The sequence below is a fragment of the Cebus imitator genome, unplaced genomic scaffold (genome assembly GCF_001604975.1).
Source record: "Cebus imitator isolate Cc_AM_T3 unplaced genomic scaffold, Cebus_imitator-1.0 Scaffold83, whole genome shotgun sequence".
Classification (NCBI taxonomy): Eukaryota; Metazoa; Chordata; class Mammalia; order Primates; family Cebidae; genus Cebus; species Cebus imitator.
Window position 1 is genome coordinate 3,065,267 of NW_016107398.1, and position 22,362 is coordinate 3,087,628.

The window sequence follows — 22,362 nt, forward strand, 5'->3', positions numbered from 1 at the left end:
TTGAGACGGAGTCCCACTCTGTAGCCCAGGCTGGAATGCAGTGGCTCCATCTGGGCTCACAGCAACCTCCGCCTCCCGGGTCCTGGTTCAAGCAATTCTCCTGCCCCAGCCTCCCAAGTAGCTGGGATTACAGCTGCCTGCCACCATGCCCAGCTAATTTTTGTATTTTTAGTAGAGATGGGGTTTCACCATGTTGGCCAGGCTGGTCTCGAACTCCTGACCTCATGATCCACCCGTCTCGGCCTCCCAAAGTGCTGGGATTACAGGTGTGAACCATTGCGCCCTGCTTTTTTATTCTTTTAAAAACTAGGCACAGGGTCTTGCTCTTTCACCCAGGCTGGAGTGCAGTGGTGCAATCATAGTTCACTGCAGCCTTGAACTCCTGGGCTCAAGTGATCCTCCTCCCACTTTGGCCTCCCATTGCAGGCTGAAGCCACCGTGCCTGGACGAAATGGATTGTATGTTTAAGACGTATTCAGCCTGCCATGTAATTTAGGACATGTATTTGAGCCATTTGATCCTTCACATGATGAATCTGGTGGTGGAGTTGGGGGTTTCTAATGTACCACTGTCCCCTTATATATTAGGCTGGTGCAAAAGTAATTGTGCTTTCTGCCATTACTGTTAATGGCAGAATAACCCAATAATCCATCACAAATTGGTTTTTGGACTTAGAGAAGATGTATACAACATTCACAGACAACCCCAGTTCAGAGCCCTCCTGAACCACAATGGCCTGTGAGGCCCAAGACTCACTCCTTCAGCCTGGTCCGCTTACTCTAGGATCCATCCCTAGTCAGAGGCAGGGCTGTGGTTGGCTGTGGTCATCTATCAGTTGCTCATCCAGTGGACATCCAATCAGTTATTTGGCCGTTTATTCATTCATTCATTCATTCATGCAGGCATCCAGTTATAAAGTCATCCATTCACCCACTCAGTAGAAATGTGCTGAGAGCCTACTATGTGCTGGGAACTATTTTCACATTGGAGACAAAATAGAGAGGACATGAAGAGCATAGACCCCTTGGAGCCTATGGGGATGGCGTTGAGCGGTTTCGCAGGAGAGCTCCTGCCCGGGAGGACTAATGCCCAGCACCTGGCTTATCCTCCCCACACGCCCAGCTCTCCTCCTGCTTTGCTCCTTTCAGCTGGGGCTGAGCGTGGGGTCCCAACCTCGCTGATGAGAAGCTCCAGGTTAGGGATGAAGCGGAGAATGGGAAAGGTGACACGAACACAAGAATGTAGCGGGAACGTTGTAGGAAAGGTGGCTTGGAGAGGCAACCCTGGCGTGGCCGCGAGCGTGTTTCCAAGTTGCTGTGAGCATTGTCTTTGGGGGAGGGGCGGGAAGGGAAAGGAGGGGTGGGGGACGGACGCGGCGAGGCGAGGAAGGGGAGATCCAGCCGCCGGGCGTCGCAGCTCGGCCGCTCTGCCGGGGAGGCTGGGCTCTCGGGACGCCGGCGGCGGCCGCGGGGCTGGAGGCTGCGGGGCGCGGGGCGGCGCGGCGGGGGCGCGCGGCGGGAGGGGCTGTGCGTGGCGCGGCCCCAGAGCGCACCGGGCCTGCCGAGGAGCTCGCGCCCGGCCGGGCTCGGCGCCGGTTCCCCCAGCCTGGGCAGCCGCCCGGCAGCCCCTCTTCGGACCATGGCGACTGACAGTGAGTGCGCTCCGCCGCGGAGGCCCGGGGGTCGGGGGAGGCCGAGGCGCCCAGGGTGGGAAGTTCTCGGCTTTCAGACGCTGCCTTTGTGCTGGCTCGCGGGAGCGGCGGCCGGGTCCCCCACGGCTTATCACCCTTGGCTGCTTGGCAGGGCTTGGAAGGGCAGGTGGCCCTGGCGGCCCGCCCCGCGAGGGATGTGGCAGAAGGGCGTGCGCCAGGCGCCGAGGCGGAGGGGACCCTCGATGCCGTGGAGCAGCGGGGCCTGCCATCGCAGCCCTTCGCGGGTACTGCCCCCAGGCCCAGAGCCAGCCTTCAGGGAGCCGGGCAAACGAAGGCACCGCGCGTTTTTGGCGCTGTGAGTTCAAGGTTCGCTTCGAGTCCTGGATCGGGTTTGTGCGTCTGCCTTCCGGGGATCAGGGTGGCTTGCAGCGCTCGGCTGTCCAGTGGCCCACGGGCTGTGTTCGCTGCGGGCAGCACAGGGCCAGCTGGAGACCGCATTTGCTTACCATGGTCAGTCGATGGGAGGAGTGCCTGGAGACATCAGGTTGAAACTCTGAATGGATGCGTTGGAAGGCGCTGGGTTGGCCTGCTTTTGGCATATTGGCACCACTGCTTTTCTGGCTCAGTGCTTTTGGAAACTGGAATCCCGTCTATGAAAACTGGTTAAGTTAGTTGCATCTGAAGCCAGATACGTATCAGTGGAGCCTCAAAGGGAGTTCAGAGTAAAACCAGGTCACACCTGCCTTATACCTAGCATCCAAAGTCACTAGCATAGGCTTGGCGCATGTTAGATGAGTGAATGGGCTGGATGTGGTGGCTCAGGCCTGTAATCCCAACACTTTGGGAGGCTGAGGTGGGAGGATCGCTTGAGTCCAGGAGTGTGAGGCTGCTGTGAGCTAGGACCCTGCCATTGGACTCCAGTCTGAGCCACAGAGGAAAAAACAAAAGGGTCAGTGGTGTGCTGGCTACAGAGGCCCTTTGGAAGGTATTTTTTGAGAGGTGAGGAGGAAGAGAGATGGGAAAATGATATGTTAACATTTCTGCAATAATTTATTTTTCCTGTAAACGATTATTCCAGGCAAGAACACAGCTTTAGGATAGTGCAGAGAGGAGTTTTTGTAGTCAAACAGATCTTTATTTTATCTCTCTAGAATTCACTGGCAGTGGGACCATGGCACTGGCCTCAGTTTCTCTAAATTAGGACAGGGCTGTCATTCATAGCTCTTATAAGTGATGGGCACACAGGTGACCTTCAGTAAAAGCTGGTTGCCATCTCTCTGCTGTTTTGCCATCATCTGATATGTAACATATGTGTGTGTGTTTAGAAAAAAAATTATGGTTGAGGCTTTACTTAACAAAGTAAGACTCAACAAAGAAGGAGATCATGAGATTTGGCCTTACTGTATTTTTCAGGAAAAACAAAGGCAAAGGGGTTCAAAGTATCTACTGGCAATTGTGCATCACACACAGACATGAGACACTGTTTGTTTGTTTGTTTATTTGTTTATTTGAGACGAAGTCTTGCTCTGTTGCCCAGGCTGGAGTGCAATAATGTGATCTTGGCTCGCTGCAACCTCTGCCTCCCAGGTTCAAGTGATTCTCCTGGCTTAGCCTTCCAAGTAGGTGGGATTACAGGCACATGCCACCATGCCTAGCTAATTTTTGTATTTTTAGTAGAGGTGGGGTTTCACCATGTTGGCCAGGGTGGTCTCGAACTCCTGACTTTAGTTGATCCACCTATCTCGGCCTCCCAAAGTGCTGGGACTACAGGTGTGAACCACCGCGCCTGGCTAGTTCTCTTATTTTCTTATGCTTTGGTTAAGATGATACATTTAGTATCCTAGAAAAATAAACTGAGATGCTTCCATACCAATTTATTTAGATTAATGTTTCTTCTCCTTCCTTATATGGTATATTCGACTGTACTGAAGAATCAAACTTTTGTCCACTGATTTTGTTTATGAAAAAATTATGATATTTGACCATCTTAGCTCTTGAGTAGTTTTTTAGGCTCAATCTTATGTTCTTTCTCAGCTGAGATGGAGCTAGAAATCTGAAAAGTTTTCAAAGTGTGGAGAATCATTATTTTGTCTTTGTTCTTATTCAAAAGTAACGTGAGAGGCTTACTGTGTGTTCATATTATCAAAAGGGAGAGAAGGCTTACTATGTGTTCCTACTATCAAAAAGGAGAGAAGGAAAGTATTCTCAGTCAGTGTCTTGAAAAATTTCTCACAAAGCTTGACCACATCTGCAGCTTGAAGTCCCACAATCTTCTGATAGTTAGCATGTAGGTGATTCTGAAACTGTAGAGCCCCGGGCTTCTCTCAGATATAGAGTTCTTTAGTTAGCTCTGGTCCTTGGTCCTGGTTGTATATTAGAATTACTTCAGAGAGCTTTAAAAAAGTACCCTCACATCAGTATTTTTTAAAATGAGATTTTCTTTTTTTGTTTTGTTTTTTTTTTGAGACAGAGTCTTGCTCTGTTGCCTAGGCTGGAGGGTAGTGGTGCAATCTCAGTTCACCAACCTCTGCCTCCCGGGTTCAAGTGATTCTCCTGCCTCAGCCTCCCGAGTAGCTGGGACTACAGGCGTGCGCCACCATGCCTGGCTAATTTTTGTGTTTTTTGTAGAGATAGGGTTTCACTGTGTTAGCCAGGATGGTCTTGATCTCCTGACCTCTTGATCCACCTGCCTCAGTCTCCCAGAGTGCTGGGATAACAGGTGTGAGCCACTGTGCATCACTGTGAAAAATGAGGTCTTAAAGTTTAACATGCATCAGAGTTACCTGGCGAGCTTGTTCAAACAGATCGCTGGACTTCACTCCCAGGGTTTCTGATTCAGTAGGTCTGGGGTGCAGCTTGAGAATTTACATTTCTAACAAGTTCCAGTGATACAGAAACTACTGTTCCTCTGTCCTTCTCCTTACTTCTGCAGGTGAGGAAATGACAGGTGAGGGGCAGGTAGGAACAGAGTGATGATCACTTCTTTAGCAGTCCTGTCTTGTTACCGTGCAGTGAATACATGACCTGGGTAAGATAAATCAAACCTGGGCACAATATTGCCTTAGGGGTATAGCTGACTGCTTCCCCCAACCCCCGTTTTCTCCCCCACAGAACTTCCCCTTGAGGGAAAAATTGGTTCTAAAACCAGGCGAAATCCAAGTGTTCTATTCCAGTCATTTCTGGAGAGAATCCAGAAAGACCTTCTATATGAATGTAGCATGTAAATTATATAAAACATGGAGATATTTTTAAAATATTTGCCTGGAAACTTATAATGTTCACAAAAAAGAACATAGCCAATAGAAAATATTCTTATGTCTAGATAGCATGCCGTTTAAGGGCAGATTCCAGAGGAGAAAAGGAGAACTTGAGAGCTTCAGCTTGGTTTTCAGTAAGTTATCATGAAACCACGAGGAACTTTGAGATCCCAGTTATGTGAAGTGGCGGTACTGGGTATTGAACTATTTCATGATTTCCTCAGTGACAAGCATTCCAGATAATATTTTGTGTCCAGAACACAAAAGTAGTGAAGTACTACTTTTCTTTTTTATTCCATTTATGGCATTTGTTGCATTATTAGTCCTTCCTTTTATAGGTGTTTATTTTTGAAGTCACTTCAGTCTGTTTGTAAGAATAATTTCTTAGGAACAGCCAGGCATGTTTAGGCAATGTTGGGAACATCTAACTCTATTAGACCCTGGAAATCTTGGGCAATTTTTGGATGGATGGGACTTTGGGGCTGTGACTGATGAGCATTTGGTATTGTAAAAGGAGACACCTGTCCCCGTTTGGGTGCTCCTGGCTTCTTGGCTGATCTTGCGTCGTTTTTGCCTGTTCCATCACAGGCTGATGTTCCTGCCCTGCAGTCAGTGTCCACCAGCAGCCACTCCTTCCCTTCTTCTTGCTGGCAACCTGCAATTTCCTTTCTCCCCATCCTGTCTCCTCCATCAACAATTTCCACTCAGTGCTCAGTCCTGGAAGAGAATGGGTGGGGGTAGGGGATCAAATATAGGCCCTCAACAAGTCCAGGTTAGAAACCAGTGCTAAACAGTTACTTGAAATGTTCAAGGTTTCAGATGCTTAGACTGTAAGAGAAAATTGCTTCACTTTGGCTGAAAATGGACGGAAAATCTTGAGTTACATTATTTCTAAACCTAGTCATTATTAAAAAGTTTACAAATGATGCCAACTAAAAAATATAGACAGACTAAGAGAGTTAGAAAATTACTATTTTGAAACCATCAAAGCAATAATTGATTCAAGCAAGATTCATCCATGGATGCTGAACATTATGTGAAAATTTTAAGAGGAATAGAATTATTTACATTGTTAAGGGATTTCCCTCAGGGCAGCCTGTTTCTCTAGGACCCCTCTCTGCTGCAGAGAGCTTGTCTCTTTGTTTCTTGGTTAAGAATTTCTGCTCTTAACCTCAAAAACAAACAAACAAACAAACAAACAAAAAAACCAAAAAAACGAACAAAAAGCATTTTCCCCAAAGGTTATTAATTGGAAAATGGAAAATGGAAGGGAAAACCTGGAGTATACTAACTTAACCAAATAATCAAAGTTAATAATAACAATATTGGGGCCAGGCGCGGTGGCTCATGCCTGTAATCCCAGCACTTTGGGAGGCCGAGGTGGGCGGATCACCTGAGGTCAGGAGTTCAAGACCAGCCTGACCAACATGGTGAAACCTTGTATCTACTAAAAATACAAAAAATTAGCCAGGTGTGGTGGTGGGCACCTGTAATCCCACCTACTTGGGAGGTTGAGGCAGGAGAATCACTTGAACTCGGGAGGCGGAGGTTGCAGTGAGCCAAGATCACACCATTGCACTCCAGCCTGGGCAACAAGAGCAAAACTCTCTCTCTAAATAAATAAATCAAAGAAACAAACAATAATGGGACAAACTGATATCCTGTACTTCCTGATATGAAGCACCGAGAAAGACACAGTGCCACCTATGGTTCTGATCATGAGGAAGCATCATGTCATGAAAGACATCAATGTCATGAAAGACGGCTGAGGCTCTGTTCAGACTGAAACAGACTGAAGAAACCACTAAATGTAATTCTAGGTTATATCCTAGATCAGGAAAAAATGTGACAAAGGGACAGTATTGTGATAATTGGTGAGATTTGAATATGGCTTGTATATTGGATTGTATATTGGATTGTATATTGCATTGTATCAGTGTTACATTTCTTAAATTTGGTATTTTTATTGTGGTCAAAATGGGACATGATATCTGCACCTAAACCTCAAATGCTTGAGGAAAAAAGGATACGTGCATGTATGTGTGCATTTGTATTTATATGTGTATCACATGAGAGAGAAAGCAAATGTGGCCGAAGGTTAGCATTTGGTGAATTTAGGAGTTCCTTATACTGTTCTTGTAGCTCTTCTGCAGATTTGGGGAAGAGGGAGTTTATAAGTGAAAGCACCGAGATATTCTGTATTCTAGGCTTTACGGTCTAATACCATGGAGTTTATTTTTTGAAATAAATAATGTTGGACTCCTGATTTTGTTGTGAAGTGATAATGTTAACAAAACTTTTCGTTAGGGAAAATGTCATATACACAAGAAGAGAAAATAGTGTAGTGAACCCCAGTATTCAGGTCACAGAGCTTAACTAGTGTATTTCACCAGTCCTGTGGCCTCCATTTTCACCCCCACCTTCACCTTTTTGGAAGAAGCATTTTGGAGGCAAATCTAAGACATCATGGTGCTTCACTCCCCTCTGTGCATACTTTCTTCTTCATAATCCCATGCTGGTACCAGACTTTGATAGCAATTCTGCAATAAGAGATGACAGCATTTAGGGATTATTAATGTTATAGAAAGCAGAGTTCTGGGGAATGTACTGATTTGACATATATGGGCTGTGCACTTGTTTTAAGTTTGAAGAGCTGACTAAGCCTGGGTAATTATAAACAGTGTAGAAGAAAAGGTCTGCGTGTTCTTGTTTTGTTTTCTAAACTGCTCCTCCTGTTTTTAGAGCAAGAATTAAATTCTAGAAAAAAAACATGAAAATGGTTATGGTGACAATATTCTCGGCTGATTTACCCAGTTGATATTATCCTATTAAAACATTCTAAGAGCAAATCAGCATAAATAATTTCATACTGTTTGAATAGAATTCCTGTGTTTTCATTTCAGCATGGCATCTTTGAATTGGTAACCCCAGTGAAGCTTTTTCTTGACCAACCTGACTTTCTAAATGTATGTAGAACTTGGTCTATATGTTTTATAATAGAAATGGGACAGATCTCTTGGGAGGAATAAACCTTCCCTTCTCCTGAGTATAGTAAATTTGGATGACATTTGTCCTTTTAGGTCACTAGGATATTATTTAGTCATTAACTACTATTACTATTATTTGGTCATTAACTACTATATACTATCATTAGTATTATGAATGGATAAGACACCTATTATGCCATTTAATAATTATCTGTATAAGAAGATGATAGTCAAACTCACCAATAGTGCTTTCTAGTAGATTAGAGATGCATCTGAGGCACATATTACAAATAAAAATTTTATGCACAGCTATCATCCTTAATCCTTAATGGAAATTAAGGATTATACATATCTGATTTTAGGTAGTTTAAATTTACAGATGGATAGCACCCCGTTATTATTGTGAGAATATATTCTTCTGGCTTCTAACTTTAGGACTATAATAAGTCATATTCTGTAGTTTTACTCACAATGGAGCAAAGGTTAAGAGACACAAAATGATTTTACCCACCCTGCATGAGAATGCCCCTGGTTTATATACTTAATTCATAAGAGCACCATAAACATAATCTAGCAATTACAGGGAGGTATTCAATTGGCTTAGCTCAATAGAAATTTCAAAAGATTGATGAACTGAATATGGTATGGTGGAAGAGAGCACAGGCGTGGTTCCAGAGGTGCCTGAGTTGTGAACTCTGGCCCTGACACTCAATGGCTGGGTAACAGGTAAATTGTTTAACTTCCCAGAGGCTTTGGGTTATTCTGCCTTGAGGAATTACAAGGAGTAAAAGAGATGGAACAGAGTTTTTGGCACATCATATGCCTTGATAAATGCCTGTCCCTTTACCTGCTATAAAATCCTTTCCATGGTGTGTCCCTCCCATAGGGTGTACCTCATATTATGAGAACAATCTGACTCTCCAAAGCAGCGTGCCCAGTCAGCGATTCCATTTTTCTGTGCATGAGAAACATAAAATTAAATGTAAGACTAGGGAAGAAAATGTAGGACAAGCACCCAAAGGTGCAGACCTCAGATTTTAAATAAAAGTGTTAATCATGTTTTCTTCCCCAGTGCTTATTGCTTTGTGCAAGTGTACTTGTACCATGAGCATGTGGATTTGTGAAACATGCACACACACAACTTCTAGAAACCTTGGGAGAGTTCAGCGCTGGGCTCTGAAAGGGGCTACAACAGCTACCTCTTTGATTTAAGAGCCTAGAGGGTTCTGAGCACTTCTCTGCTGATGTGCATTTGGCAATCTCTCTGGGCTTCGTGGCCTACCCCTTTCAGGAATGACTGATGGATAGCTGAAGCACTGGGTGGATATTGCTACAGGGCACCTCTTCAGAGTTTTATTTTATTTTATTTTATTTATTTATTTATTTTGAGACAGAGTCTTGCTCTGTCACTCAGGCTGGAGTGCAGTGGCACAATCTTGGCTCACTACAACCTCCGCCTCCCAGGTCCAAGGGATTCTCCTGCTCAGGCTCCTGAGTAGCTGGAATTACAGGTGCCTGCCACCACATGCAGCTAATTTTTGTATTTTTAGTAGAGACAGGGTTCCACTGTGTTGGCCAGCTGATAAACTCCTGATGCCAAGTGATCTGCCTGCCTCACTTCTCAGAGTTTAATGCCCTCCTGCTCTGAAGTTTTATAAAAGCCCCTTCAATGATGTTTATAAGCCTGAAAAATTTCTGGCTGCTCATTATTGAGGTTTAAAAAGGCGTAATATTCTAGTAATACCCATACATAAATGACCTTGTGTCCACTGGCCCTGACCTTAGCCACCTAGCCCTTCCTTCTGGGAGTAGCCATTCTCTGTCTCAGACATCTGCTCTGGCATCCTCCCACTGCCCATTTGGCATTCTCTCTCTCTCTGTGTCTCTCTGTATCTCTGTCTCTCTCTCTCTGTATCTCTGTCTCTCTCTCTCTCTCTCTCGCTCGCTTCCCAGCGCTTGCTCTTAACTCCCCATACCTGCCAACCTGCTTTTCCCTTTGGTTTCACTCTTCTTTGGTATTTTGGCTGAGACACACCAGCTCTATTAGTGTCAGGTTTGCAGCGCCCTCAGCAGCTCAGCTGCCTTCAACAGCCCTCCCCTGGTTCTCCACAGAAGGAAGGTAAAGGATAACCCCTCTCCCCTAACCCCTATTTCTTAGACTTTTTAGAAGCACATTACAATATCTTTCCTAACTGGTCCATTAGCATAAAATCAATTGTTAGATTTTAGTGGTGATAATTAGAATCATAGTCATATTTTCTAGTGTTATTTTTCTTATACTTCCTCTATATTTGTTATCTATTGCTGTATAACAAATTGCCACAAAGCTAGTGGCTTAAAAAGATACTTATCTGTCATTCCACAGCTTTGTAAGTCAGTAGTTAGCACAGTTGCATTCAAGGTTTCAGCTAGGGCTGGGTTCTCATCTGAAGGCATGAGTGGGGCAGATTCAATACTGAGCTCACAGATGTTGGCAGGATTCAGACTCTTGGAGGTTGATGGACTGAAGGCCTCAATTTCTTACTGGATATTGGCTAGAGGCCACCCTCAGTTCCTTCTGTGTGAACCTCCCAATATGGCTACTTGCTTCATCAAAGCCAGCAAGGGAGAAAAACTCCTAGTAAGATGGTTGTTAAAATCTTATGTAGTAGAATCATGCAAGTGACATACATTTGCTGTATTCTCTTGGTTAGTAGCAAATCATAGGTTCTTCCTTAACTTAAAAGGAAGGGATTAAACAAGGGTGTGAGTACTAGGAGATGGGGATAATCATAAGTCATCTTAGAATCTGTCACTACACTCCTCATGAAACTTTCATATCTACTTCTTCAATTTGATTTTTATCTGGAGCATTACATTTCCTCTTTAAAACTTTAGATATCATTGGAATGGTCTATTAGTCAGGATTCTCCAGAGGGACAAAGGATGTATCTATAAAAATGGATTTATTGGGGGGAATTGGCTAACATGATCATGAAGTAAAGTCCCAGCATGGGTCATCAGCAAGCTAGAGAACCAGAGAAGCCAGGGGTGTGGCTCTGAGAGAGCCTGGTGGCATGGCTCAGTCCAATTCTGAAAGCCTCAGAACTGGGGAAGCCAACAGTACAGCACCCAGTGTGAGGCCAAAAGCCTGAGAGCTTCCAGGAGCTTGCTGGTACAAGTCCAATAATCTGAAAGCTGAGGAACCTGGAGTCTGACGTCCAAGGGCAAGAGAAAAAGTCCTGCTCCAGGAGGGAGAGAGAGAGCAGAGGGTGAATCCCCTAACTTTCCCCCAACTCTGCTTTGTCCTAGCAGGGCCCCCAGCTGACTGGATGGTGCCTATCCACACTGAGGGTTGGTCTTCCTCTCTTAGCCCACTGACTCCTGTGTCATTCTTCTCTGGAAACACCTTCACAGACACGTCCAGAAACAGTGCTCACCAGCCATCTAGGCATCCTTCAGTCCAGTCAAGTTGACACCTACTATTAACCATTGCAGGTGGGAAAGCCTGAAATAATTGTCTTGGTCTGAGAAGAAACTGTTCCCTTCTTTCCAACCTGAGAGCTGTTGCACTGTTGAAACAATGGTGCTGGAAGGGTAATTTTTGGTGTTTGAGCTGCTATTGGGAAAGTCCGTCTGAATAAGAGACTGCTGTGGTGAGCTTGGAAGAAGCAGAAGGCAGTATGCTTTGTGAATTAATTTTATGAAAACATTACAGATTTATAAAAATTAAAACATATCGTCTCACTTTTGGAAAAGTTAAAAAAACGTAGGAAGTCAGGATGACACTCTGAAACTAAGGTTGAAAGTGGGTAAAGGTCACAGAGTGAGAAAAATGAGGAAGAATGATACCAAAGAGCAATTGTTTTCTCATGGGAGAAAAATAGATTTTGTTAGGGTACCTTGCCAATGTGTGAGGCATTATATGGGGATAGGATATTACTTAAAGTTCTAAGGCTCTATTTTTTTATTTTCTATTTTATTTATTTATTTTTTTGAGATGGATTTTTATTCTTGTTGCCCAGGCTGGAATGCCGTGGCACAATCTCAGCTCACTGCAACCTCCGCCTCCCGGGTTCAAGCAGTTCTCCTATCTTAGCCTCCGGAGTAGCTGCAATTACAGCTGCTCGCCACCACGCCCAGCTACATTTTTACATTTTTTGTAAAGATGGGATTTCGCTATGTTGGCCAGGGTGGTCTCAAACTTCTGACCTCATGTTCCTCCTGCCTTGGCCTCCCAAAGTGCTGGGATTACAGGCATGAGCCACAGCACCTGACCTATTTTTTTTTTTTATTGTTAATTTGTTTTTATGAGATAGGGTCTTACTCTGTTGCCCAGGCTGGAATGCAGTATAAAGTTTTAATATGCTTATGTTGTATGCTCTTAATTATTCTACCCACTTCAGACTATTGCTTTGTACCTTAAAAAAGCATGATACAGGCTGGGTGTGGTGGCTAATGCCTGTAATCCCAGCACTTTAGGAGGCTGAGGTAGGCGGATCGATTGAAGCCAGCAGTACAAGACCAGTCTGGCCAACATGGCAAAACCCTGTCTCTACTAAAAATATGAAAAAAACCAAAATGAGCCAGGCATGGTGTTACAAACTTGTAACCCCAGCTACTCGGGAGGCTGAGGCAGGAGAATCGCTCGAGCCTGGGAGGTGGAGGTTGCAGTGAACTGAGATTGTGGCACTGCACTCCAGCCTAAGTGACAGAGTGAGATCCTGTCTCAAAAAACAAACGAGCAAAAAAGAGTGTGATAGAAATCTAGAAACTGGAGAGTGATTGACTGCTTCATTATACTGTTTTGTGTGATGATACACTGCTGGTTGAATTCTTGCTTTAAAATGATTGCCTTAGAGTTTAAAATATAAAGCTATTCTCAAGAGTTTGCTTAATGGAAACGACTGATTTGATTCCATGTCCCTTTCTTGAAACTCTGAACACTATTTGTAATCAACTTAAGACTATCCCACTTTTTATGAACTCACGTGGATCCTGGAGACAAACATTTTTATTTTATCTGAGAAAACTGGTCTACATAAAACGAATACAAAAAGAAGAGTCTGAGCTCACTTGATTAAAAAGGGTTCTTTTCTCCACTGTGGTCCGAGTCACATACTGTTCTGTTTTCTCTTTGAAATCTTTGTCAACTCTCCCATTCAGAATCTGTCACTCATTTTATTCATACTGTTTATATTTTTTTCTTTTTTGACCTTATTCTAGTCTACACTGTCTTTGAAGGAAAGAACTACTTTTGCAGGTATTTCTCAATTTTGTTTTCTATTGAATATGTGTGGTGATGGCTTATCTATAATAAGCATTTTAATGTTTGCCACATTCATTCTGTTTACCTACTGTGAGGCTTCCGTTTTTTCCTATATCCCATCCTTTACTCCAGCATTTTCCAAAGTGTGAACTCAAGGTAATGGTGGTCCCTAAGACTTTTAGGGGGTCTGCAAGGTCAAAACTGCTTTCATAATAACAAGAATATATTTTTTACTCTCATTTTCTTGAGTGTACACCAAAATTTTCAGAGGGTGCATGAGGAGCTATGACCTCACCATCCTGTGGCTAATCAAATGTGTGCTTGTATATTCTTCTGTTTTAAAAATTTCTTATCTTTAATTTTGGACATGGTAAACATCAGTAAATAAAAGAAAAACTAAAGTGCTTTGGGGTCTTTAAAATTTCAAAGTAGAAAAGAGCCCTAAAACAAAAAAAAAAGGGAAAACTCCTTTTACTCTGTCATAGGTTATTCTGGAACAAATCCTCTATTAGCATCTTGAAAAATGAAGTGTGATCCTTGGTGGTTCTTTCACATTTGAGAGTGGGGCACCAAAATAGCTTGTAAGGGAGGGTTGTGGTCTGCTTCACTTGCTGTGTCACTTTAGGGTGATTATTCAGGGATCCATTTCACTGTGCCCCCCAGCTCCTGGTATTTGTAGATGTAGTACGTCCTCACATAATGTCATTGATAGGTTCTTGGAAACTGTGACTTTAAGCGAAACAACATATAACAAAACCAATTTTACCATAGAGTAATTGATGCAAACAAGAGTTAAGTTCCTGGCTGGAGCTCATGCCTGTAATCCCAGTACTTTGGGAGGCGGAGGCAGGTAGATTGCTTGAACCCAGGAGTTTGAGACTAGTTTGGGCCACATAGTAAGACCCTGTCTCTACAAAAAGAATGCAAAAATCAGCCAGGCATGGTGGTACGTGCCTGTTGTCCCACCTACTTGGGAGGCTGAGGTAGGAGGATGGATTGAGCTCAGGGATGTGGAGGCTGCAGTGAGCTGAGATCATGCCACTGATTCCAGCCTGGGCAACAGAGCAAGACCCTATCTTAACAACAACAACAACTACAAAAGCGAACTAAGTTTCTGTGGTGTATTTCTTGTCACAAAACTTCTAAATAAAGGCCCCACACCCTTTAATATTAAACACTGAAATAAATGTGAGCTATATGTACATTAAGAAAGATTAATAAAAACAAGTAAGATAATTATCTAATTTTTGGTGAATCAGTGAGTAATAGTGGTCTATAGTGTGGTGGGCTAAATCAACGAATTAACTTGTGAAAGCGAAAATTGTCAGGAGCACTTCCTGTCACCCCACAGTTCAAAAAGCAAACAAGGGCTTGCAGAGTGCTTTCATAGCCATCATTTATTTTTGTGCATTGGTACAATTATCATAAACTTTATAAAGTTTTACAATAATTTGTTTTTATTTCTCCATTTATTTTTCAACTCACTTATTCCAGTTCAGGATTGTGGGTGGCTGGGGCCTGATCTGGCAGCTCAGGTGCAAGGTGGGAAGCAGCCCTGGACAGGACACCATCCCATCTCAGGGCACTCGCAGCCACGCTCACTCACACTGGGGCCAAGTGCACATTTTTGGGCTGTGGGAGGAAACTGGGGTACCCAGAGAAAATCTATGCAGACATGGGTGGAACAGCCAACTCCACACAGACAGTGGCTTTGGTCAGGAACAGAGTGTTTTGTTCTCATCAATGTTGTAACAAAACAACATTATTTGAGAACCTGCTGTATTTTTTTTCTGGGCCCAGTAATTTTCTTTACTGATGAAGATTCCAGTTTCCTGTCTCTGTCTGTCTCCCTGAAAATGCTTCTGGGCATAAGCCTAGTTGTCAATATTTTGTGAATTCAGGAGGTGAAGAGGCCTGGCAGCCTTCCCTTTGGTTATCATAGACTCTTCCTAAATACTCCATTTTTGGTACAGAACTGCATTCTTGCTACGAGGGTTGCCTGGTTTCCAAATCCACAGCCTCTCTGCTTTTATTTCTCCAGATATTAAACAGAGGTCCCTGTAGACTTGGTGTATTAGTCAGCTGGGACTCCCATAACAAAATACCACTGACTGGGTGGCCTGAACAACACAAATGTAATTGCTCGCAGTTCTAGAAGCTGTAAGTCCAAGACTGAGGTGCCGGCAGGGTTGGTGTTTGGTGAGGCCAAACTGAAGTTCTAAATAAAGACCCCAGTCCCTTTTAATATTCCTGGCTTGCAGGTGGCCCCTTCTCTCTGCGTCCTTAACAGGGTGGAGGAGAGAAAGCTCTCATGTTTTTTCCTCTCCATGTAAGGCCACCAAGCCTATTGGATTGGTCCCACCCTTCTGACCCTATTTAATTTGAAATACCTCTTTAAAGGCCCCATCTCCAAATACAGTTGTATTCTGAGGTAGTGGAGTCAGGGCTTCAACATATGAATTTTCAGGAACATAATTCAATCCATCACACTTAGGAAGGGGTTAGTCCTCTGGCTTCATTGTTGGCTGCTGGGTCTTGTGAAGGCTTGGCTCTCTGTACATCCTTTCTGCCAGTTCTCCTGTTTTCAGCCCTCTCTCTCTTCACCACCTTCTGAGGGAACAGTCACCTACAATGACAGAACCAATCTGGGATTCTGCTGCATGAATCAGCTTTCCTGTTGTGGCATTTCCCCTGTGTAGGTGCCTTGCAGAGTGAAGAAAGATGGTGAGACTTAGTTTCTAGCTATATCCTTTTCATCTTCCAAAAATGTGTTGATCTTTCTCATCTGCTACTGTTTCTCCCTTGCTCTTTTTGTTGATGTTGGTTTTTACCTTAAAAAAGATTGTTTAAGAAATCTGAGGTGCAGCAATAGAGATAAAAGGCTGTGTTCAGTCTGCCATTTCACACTGGAAATGAGTCATTGATATAATCATCAATGTTATTGATTATTCTAATGTTAACCAAAGGTACCTTGCTGGGACAAGACCTATTGGTCATGTTTTTTTTTTTTGGTTATTCTATTTCCCTTTCTCTATCTTATTTTAAATTACTTACACAGTTTTGATATTTTTTGTTATATTTTGTATGTTTTTAAGTGGACTAGAAACTACACTGTACAGTCTCAACTTCTCACTGTCGACTTAGAATCAGTATTTCACCACTTTAACGGAATATAGAATTCTTACCACCAAGTAAGTCCTCTAGTCTTTAAGATATACATTATATTCACATTCTCTTATGGGCCAAATTGTATATGTCCCCAATTCATATGTTGATGTACTGATCCTCAGGACTTCAGAATGTGACTGTATTTGAAGCTAGGGTTTTTAAAGAGGTAATTCAGTTAAAATGAAGTTAAATAAAGTCATTGGAGTGAGCCCTGATTCAGTATGACTAGTGTCATAAGAAGAGGAGATTTGGACATAGACAAAGAGAGGATCATGTGAAGACATAGGAAGAAGATGGCCATCTACAGTCCAAAGAGAGAGGCTTCAGAAGAGACCAACCTTGCTGGCACCTTGCTCTTGGAATTCTAGTCTCCAGAAATATAAGAAAATACATTTTAATTGTTTAAACCCCACAGTTTGTGGTACTTTGCCATGGTAGCCCTGGCAAACTAATACACATACTTTTTGCCTTCAAAAGTCAAACATTTTAAAGAACTCAGAAGAATGATTTATTATGTTTACCAAGATATTTATCATCTTCATTGCTCTTCTTTCACTCCTGATGATCCTGATTTCTTTTAATAATATTTCCCTTCTGTTCAAATAACTTCCTTTAGCAACTCTTTTAGAGTAGGAATGCTTGCAACAAGTTTTCTTAGCGTTCCTTCATCTAAAAATGTCTTGATTTCCCTTTTGTTCTTGAAGGACATTTTCACTGGTACAGAATTCTGACTTGACAGTTGCCTTATTTTAGCACTTCAAAAATGTGCCACTTCCACCCCAACAAAATAATCATAGGATCTGAAAATGTGGTGCAGACTTGGTAGAAATAGAAAAGAAAAACACAGAGTTATACAGATTGTTCTGAGTGTTAAGGAGAATTGGATCCTATCTGATACCATAAAAACTTATAAATCTGAATACACATCTCAGATCACTGTGTGCAGTGTGACATTTCATCCTTTGGCTGAGGATGAAGACCCTGAGCTCTCTCGGAGACAGACAACACAGATCAAGTTCTTTTTCCTTATTCTCACTTTAAGGCTATTGCTAAGTATTGTTAGGCCCAAAGCATGTGCACAATCATGGAAATGTTAGGGAAAACACCACTACCAGTTGGACCAGAAACAAAAGATTGATCATAAAGTCTATGGGCTTAGACAGATGTTTGAAAAAGATAAAAACTGTAATGAAAAAATAAGCCAGTATAAATCCAGTGTTATTTGCATTAGAGAATATGTTATATTGGACAAAATAAAGTTTGCTAAAACATGTTTCCACATTTTTATAGTATCTACTATTTAGTGTTGTATTATATGAATGATATTTAAATAGAGTTGTTGGCATTCTGATTGACACATTTAAGTATAAATCTATTAATATATCACAAAAGAAAAAGTGCCTCTTCCTACTGGCCTCTATGATTTTAGATGTGAAATCCACTGTCATTTGAATTGTTATCCCACTATATTTACTTTATCATTTCTGTCTGGCTGCTTTCAAGATTTTTTTATTGTCTTAAATTTTCAGAAATTTAATCATGATATGTCTGGGTATGGATTTCTTTAGGTTTTTCTTGTTTGAAGTTTAGTCAGCTTTTTCAATCTCTAGATTTATGTCTTTCCCCAAATTTGGGATATTTTTATCCATTATTTCTTGAAATAGTTTTTTAGTACTGAATTCTTTCTCTTGTCCTACTGAGATTCTGATAACACCAATGTTAGATTTTTTTGTTATTGTTCCACAGCTCCCTGAGTCTCTGTTCATACCTTCTGCCTAAACTTGTCTCTCTGTTGTTCAGATTAGACAATTTCGATTGATACATTTTCAAGATCACTGATCTCTTTCCTCTGTCATCTTCATTCTACCACTGAGCCCAGCCTACCTTCGCTCTACCACTGAGTTTTTTAAAAAAAGTTTAGTTATTGTATTTTTCAGTTCTGTTATTTTCAGTTTTGTTCTTTATATCTTCAATATTTTTCTGAGCCCTCTGTTTTTTCCATTTGTTTGAAGAGAGTTCATAATTTCTTGTTAGAGCATTTTATCATAACTGCTTTAAAATCCTTGTGACCAACATTTTTGTCACTTTGATGTTGGTGTCTGTCGATTGTCTTGTCTTTAAGATTTTTCCTGTTCTTGGTATGATGAATAACTTTGATGAATAACTTTGAATTGTATCCTGACATTTTGAGTATTAATGAGACTTTGGTTTAGAGGCAGTCAACCTGCTTGAGTTCAAAACTCACGTCCTATTTACTTTTGTGGGCTCTGGCCTGAATGTCAATTTAGTTTTTATAGACTTTGCCCTGCTATTCTGATCTGCCCTAGTTAGTGTGTTATCCATAGGTGAATCAAAACCTGTATGGTATTTCCCACCATAGTTCAGTTGCCAAAACTTTACTATGTGGATTCTAGTTGATTTCATGCACGGACAATTTAGGGGTATGCAGAGGACATCACACACAGATTCACAAGATTTCTGTATCCAGTCCCATCTTTTCTATAATCCTTCCCCACTCTCTAGTTGAGAGGAGGTAGGGTGTTGCCTCTTTGCTGTTCTTCAGTTAGTAAGTGCAGGGTGGTAGAGGGTTTGTCCCTACGGTCCATGTGGCTTCTGTGGTCACTATGAGATTGAAGAAGGGAAGTGTCACTGCTTCTTTCCTGATGCTGTCTTGGTTTAGGGCAGGAATGGTCAACAGGACTCCAACCCATTGTAGTGAGGAGGGGAAGGCATGCTACTTCTGCTCTGTTAGTGCCAGGAAAGGATGGTCAACAGGGCTCTTCATGGTGCCTGGTGGGGATGCAGAGAGATGCCGTTCTTTTTTGGTGTTTGCCTAAAATACAATGAGTATTCGAAAGGGCTCTGTCTTGTAGGGCTGCCTTATTCCACGTCCTTTAGCTAAGGGGATTGATTCTCAACTGGGGATAATTTTATTCCCCTAGATGACATTTGCCAATGTCTAAGACATTTTTGGTTGTCACAACTGGGGGGTTGTTACTGACATCTAGCCAGGGATGCTGCTAAATATCCTCTGATACAGAGAACAAGATCCTACAGCAAAGAATTGTGCAGCTCCAAATCAAAAGTGCCAATGGTGAGAAACTCTGAGGGACAGAAAGTAGACTTTTTTGGGACCTTTTTGTTTTTTACACTTATTCCATCTTGTCCAGAAACAGGAGTTCCCCCAACATTTAAATGCATTACTTTTTAGTCCTTTATCATCTATCACTGATGAGAATTATAACTTATAATTTATTTTTAGATAAATTGTCTTCCTCTTTGGTTGATTTTAAGAATTTCTCTTTTTCTTTTATCTTAAATGGAACCATTATGGATATAGGTGTAGATTTGTTTTTATTTAGACATTTTCTGTCTTAATTCTCACTTTCTAATTCTGGAAAATTCTTAGTCATTATCTCTTTGAGTATTACCTCTCTCCTATTTCCTTCTTTCTTTCTTAGACCTCTTTAGATGCCTTATGTTGAAGCATCTCTTTTTATGTTTCATATCTGTTAACTATTCATTGATTCATATTCATATTCTTCATTTCCCTGTCTCTCCTTTCTCCCTTATGCACACCTTCTTTCTAGTAATTTCTACAGATTTTTCTTCCACTTAAGCAGTACTTTATTTTTTGAAAAAATCATTTGGTACTGATTGGCCTAACAGGTTTCTAGTAAATAGGCATGGAGTTGCATGGAGGTGACAGAGCAAGATTCAGGACAGCATCTCTCACTTCTTCCACCTGTTCTTGTCATAGTCCCACTTGCTGGTGAAGCCCTGCACAGGGTTCACCTTCATGTCCAGCATCCTCTTGGTCTGCATGGCCACCCACACTTTGTCAAAGGTGTGAGGGATGGGGCGATCCACATGGTGCTTCTCCCAGATGATAATTAATGCCCTGAAGCCAATGAAGAACATGGCAGTGCCCACAATCGTCTTCCACTCATTCGTGCTCCTGTTCATCTCAGCAAGGCTCTCCTTGAACGGAATGTGATACAATTAGACTTTCTCATCCATGGAGATGTTGCTCCAGGAGGCCTTTTCCTTCTCCTTCAAGGCCGCCTTTGTGGTAGACAGGCGCTTGACATGGGCCACATCAGGCAAGGGATAGTCACGCCGATCCACATAAGCTGTGAGCGCATAGTCATTGGTCTTCACAACACGTTTGTATGCTCATACACACACCGAGGTAGAATTTGCTTGCTTGCCAACTAGGCTAATTACCCTGGTAGCCAACATTCTGCTGCTGCTGCCTGCCGTGACCGCCCTCTACACCCAGTGTCCTGACACCCCAGTAGTTTTTTTTTTTTTTGAGATGAAGTCTCAGTCTGTCCTGGAGTCTGGAGTGTAGTGGTGCAATCTTGGCTCACTGCAACCTCTGCCTCCCAGGTTCAAGTGGGTCTCCTGCCTCAGCCTCCTGAGTAGCTGGGCTTGCAAGTGTACACCCTGTGATTTTGTATTTAATGCCCAACTAATTTTGTATTTTTAGTAGAGATGGGGTTTCACCATGTTGGCCAGGCTGGTCTTGAACTCTTGACCTCAGGTGATCCGTGTGCCTCGACCTCCCAGTGCTGGGATTACAGGTGTGAGCTATTGCGCCCAGCCCTGATTTGCATTTGATATACAAGATTACCCATCCATATATCCAGTTGAACTGGTATATAAATACTGCTTGGTGCTCTGCATTGTACTCTCTTGAAATTACTCACTAAATACATTGCTGTATTTCAATTACCTATTGTTTGAAAAAGATAGGTGTTAATATATGATGGCATATGGCCTAGCAGTCCCATAAAACTGGCATGTGTTTGGTAATATTTCTGTTTCCAAAGCACTTGTGTTACTTTCGCCTTTTTATAAATCTTGATCTTCTATAACCATTTTGCATATGAAGATATTAAGAGAAATTGTTGCATTATTTGCTGTGATAATACATTTTCAAGGAAGAAAGCAGTATGTGCTGATTTATATCTTCAAGAACGGCAAAAAACAGTTAATAGACTGCTACTTTGAGCAGCACTGACTGGTGGAGTAATGTGTATAAGGACCTGCCTTTTCATGAAATAGTACACTGTGAAAGTTGTCTTGTGAAAGTTGATTTTTTAAAAATGATTGATTTTATCAATCACCTTTTAATGGCCATTTAGGGATTTTTTAAAGGTCAAAAAATACTGCCATGAATATTCCCGAATTTGTCTTTTTACACTGTTTACTAGCACTGCTGAGTCAAAGGATATTTTCATTTAATATTTTGATGTTGTCAAATTTCACCGAAAAGACTGGAGCCTAAATCCAGCGCCTTAGACTTCTCGGCCACACTCCCGCAATGCTGCCAAATTTCCCTACAGAAGGATTGTACCAGTTTATACTTTGATCAGCAGAGCATGGATAACAAAATCAAACAAAACTTTTCTATAAAAAACCATTTTAAAGTATAGATAATGGAACAAAAGTTTCCCTACCTGGCTCATAGAAACTTTTCCTGTCTTTCTCAACTTACATTTCCCAGGTGAGTAAGACCCACTCTTTTTTTTTTTTTTGAGACAGAGTTTTGCTCTGTTACCCAGACTGGAGTGCAGTGGCACGATCTCGGCTCACTGCAACCTCCGCCTGCCAGGTTTAAACGATTCTTCTGCCTCAGCCTCCCGAGTAACTGGGATTACAGGCGTGTGCCACCAGGCCCAGCTAATTTTTATATTTTTAGTAGAAACGGGGTTTCACCATGTTGAACAGGCTGGTCTCAAACTCCTGTTCTCGTGATCTGCTGGCCTCAGCCTTCCAAAGTGCTGGGATTACAGGTGTGTGTGAGCCACTGTGCCTGGCAGTAAGACTTACTCTTGTTGGCCTAGAATGGTGGTTTACAAAGTGTGGTTACTGGACCAGCAGCGTTCACTTCACCGGGAACTTGTCAGAAATTTAAACAATCAGAACTTCTATCAGACCCACTGATTGAGAAACCCTGGGTGGAGCTCAGCAATCGGTGTTTGGATTAGCCTCCAGGTGATTCTAGTACCTGCTAAAGTTTGAAAACCACTGGGCTAGGAGCAG

At 42.3% G+C, this 22,362-nt stretch overlaps 1 protein-coding gene and 1 pseudogene across 2 annotated transcripts in view; one reads left to right on the plus strand and one right to left on the minus strand.

Annotated features, from left to right (window-relative positions):
• The first annotated feature begins 1,545 nt into the window (after positions 1-1,545).
• SYT16 (synaptotagmin 16) overlaps positions 1,546-22,362 on the plus strand; it is a 275,419-nt gene continuing 254,602 nt past the window's right edge. For both annotated transcript variants that reach the window (XM_037740432.1, XM_037740433.1), the window contains exon 1: positions 1,546-1,651. In XM_037740432.1, the coding sequence (XP_037596360.1) occupies positions 1,639-1,651 (13 nt within the window). In that variant the 5' untranslated portion in view covers positions 1,546-1,638. The remainder of the gene's footprint in view (positions 1,652-22,362) is intronic.
• Positions 20,044-20,592, minus strand: LOC119472045 (annotated as a pseudogene).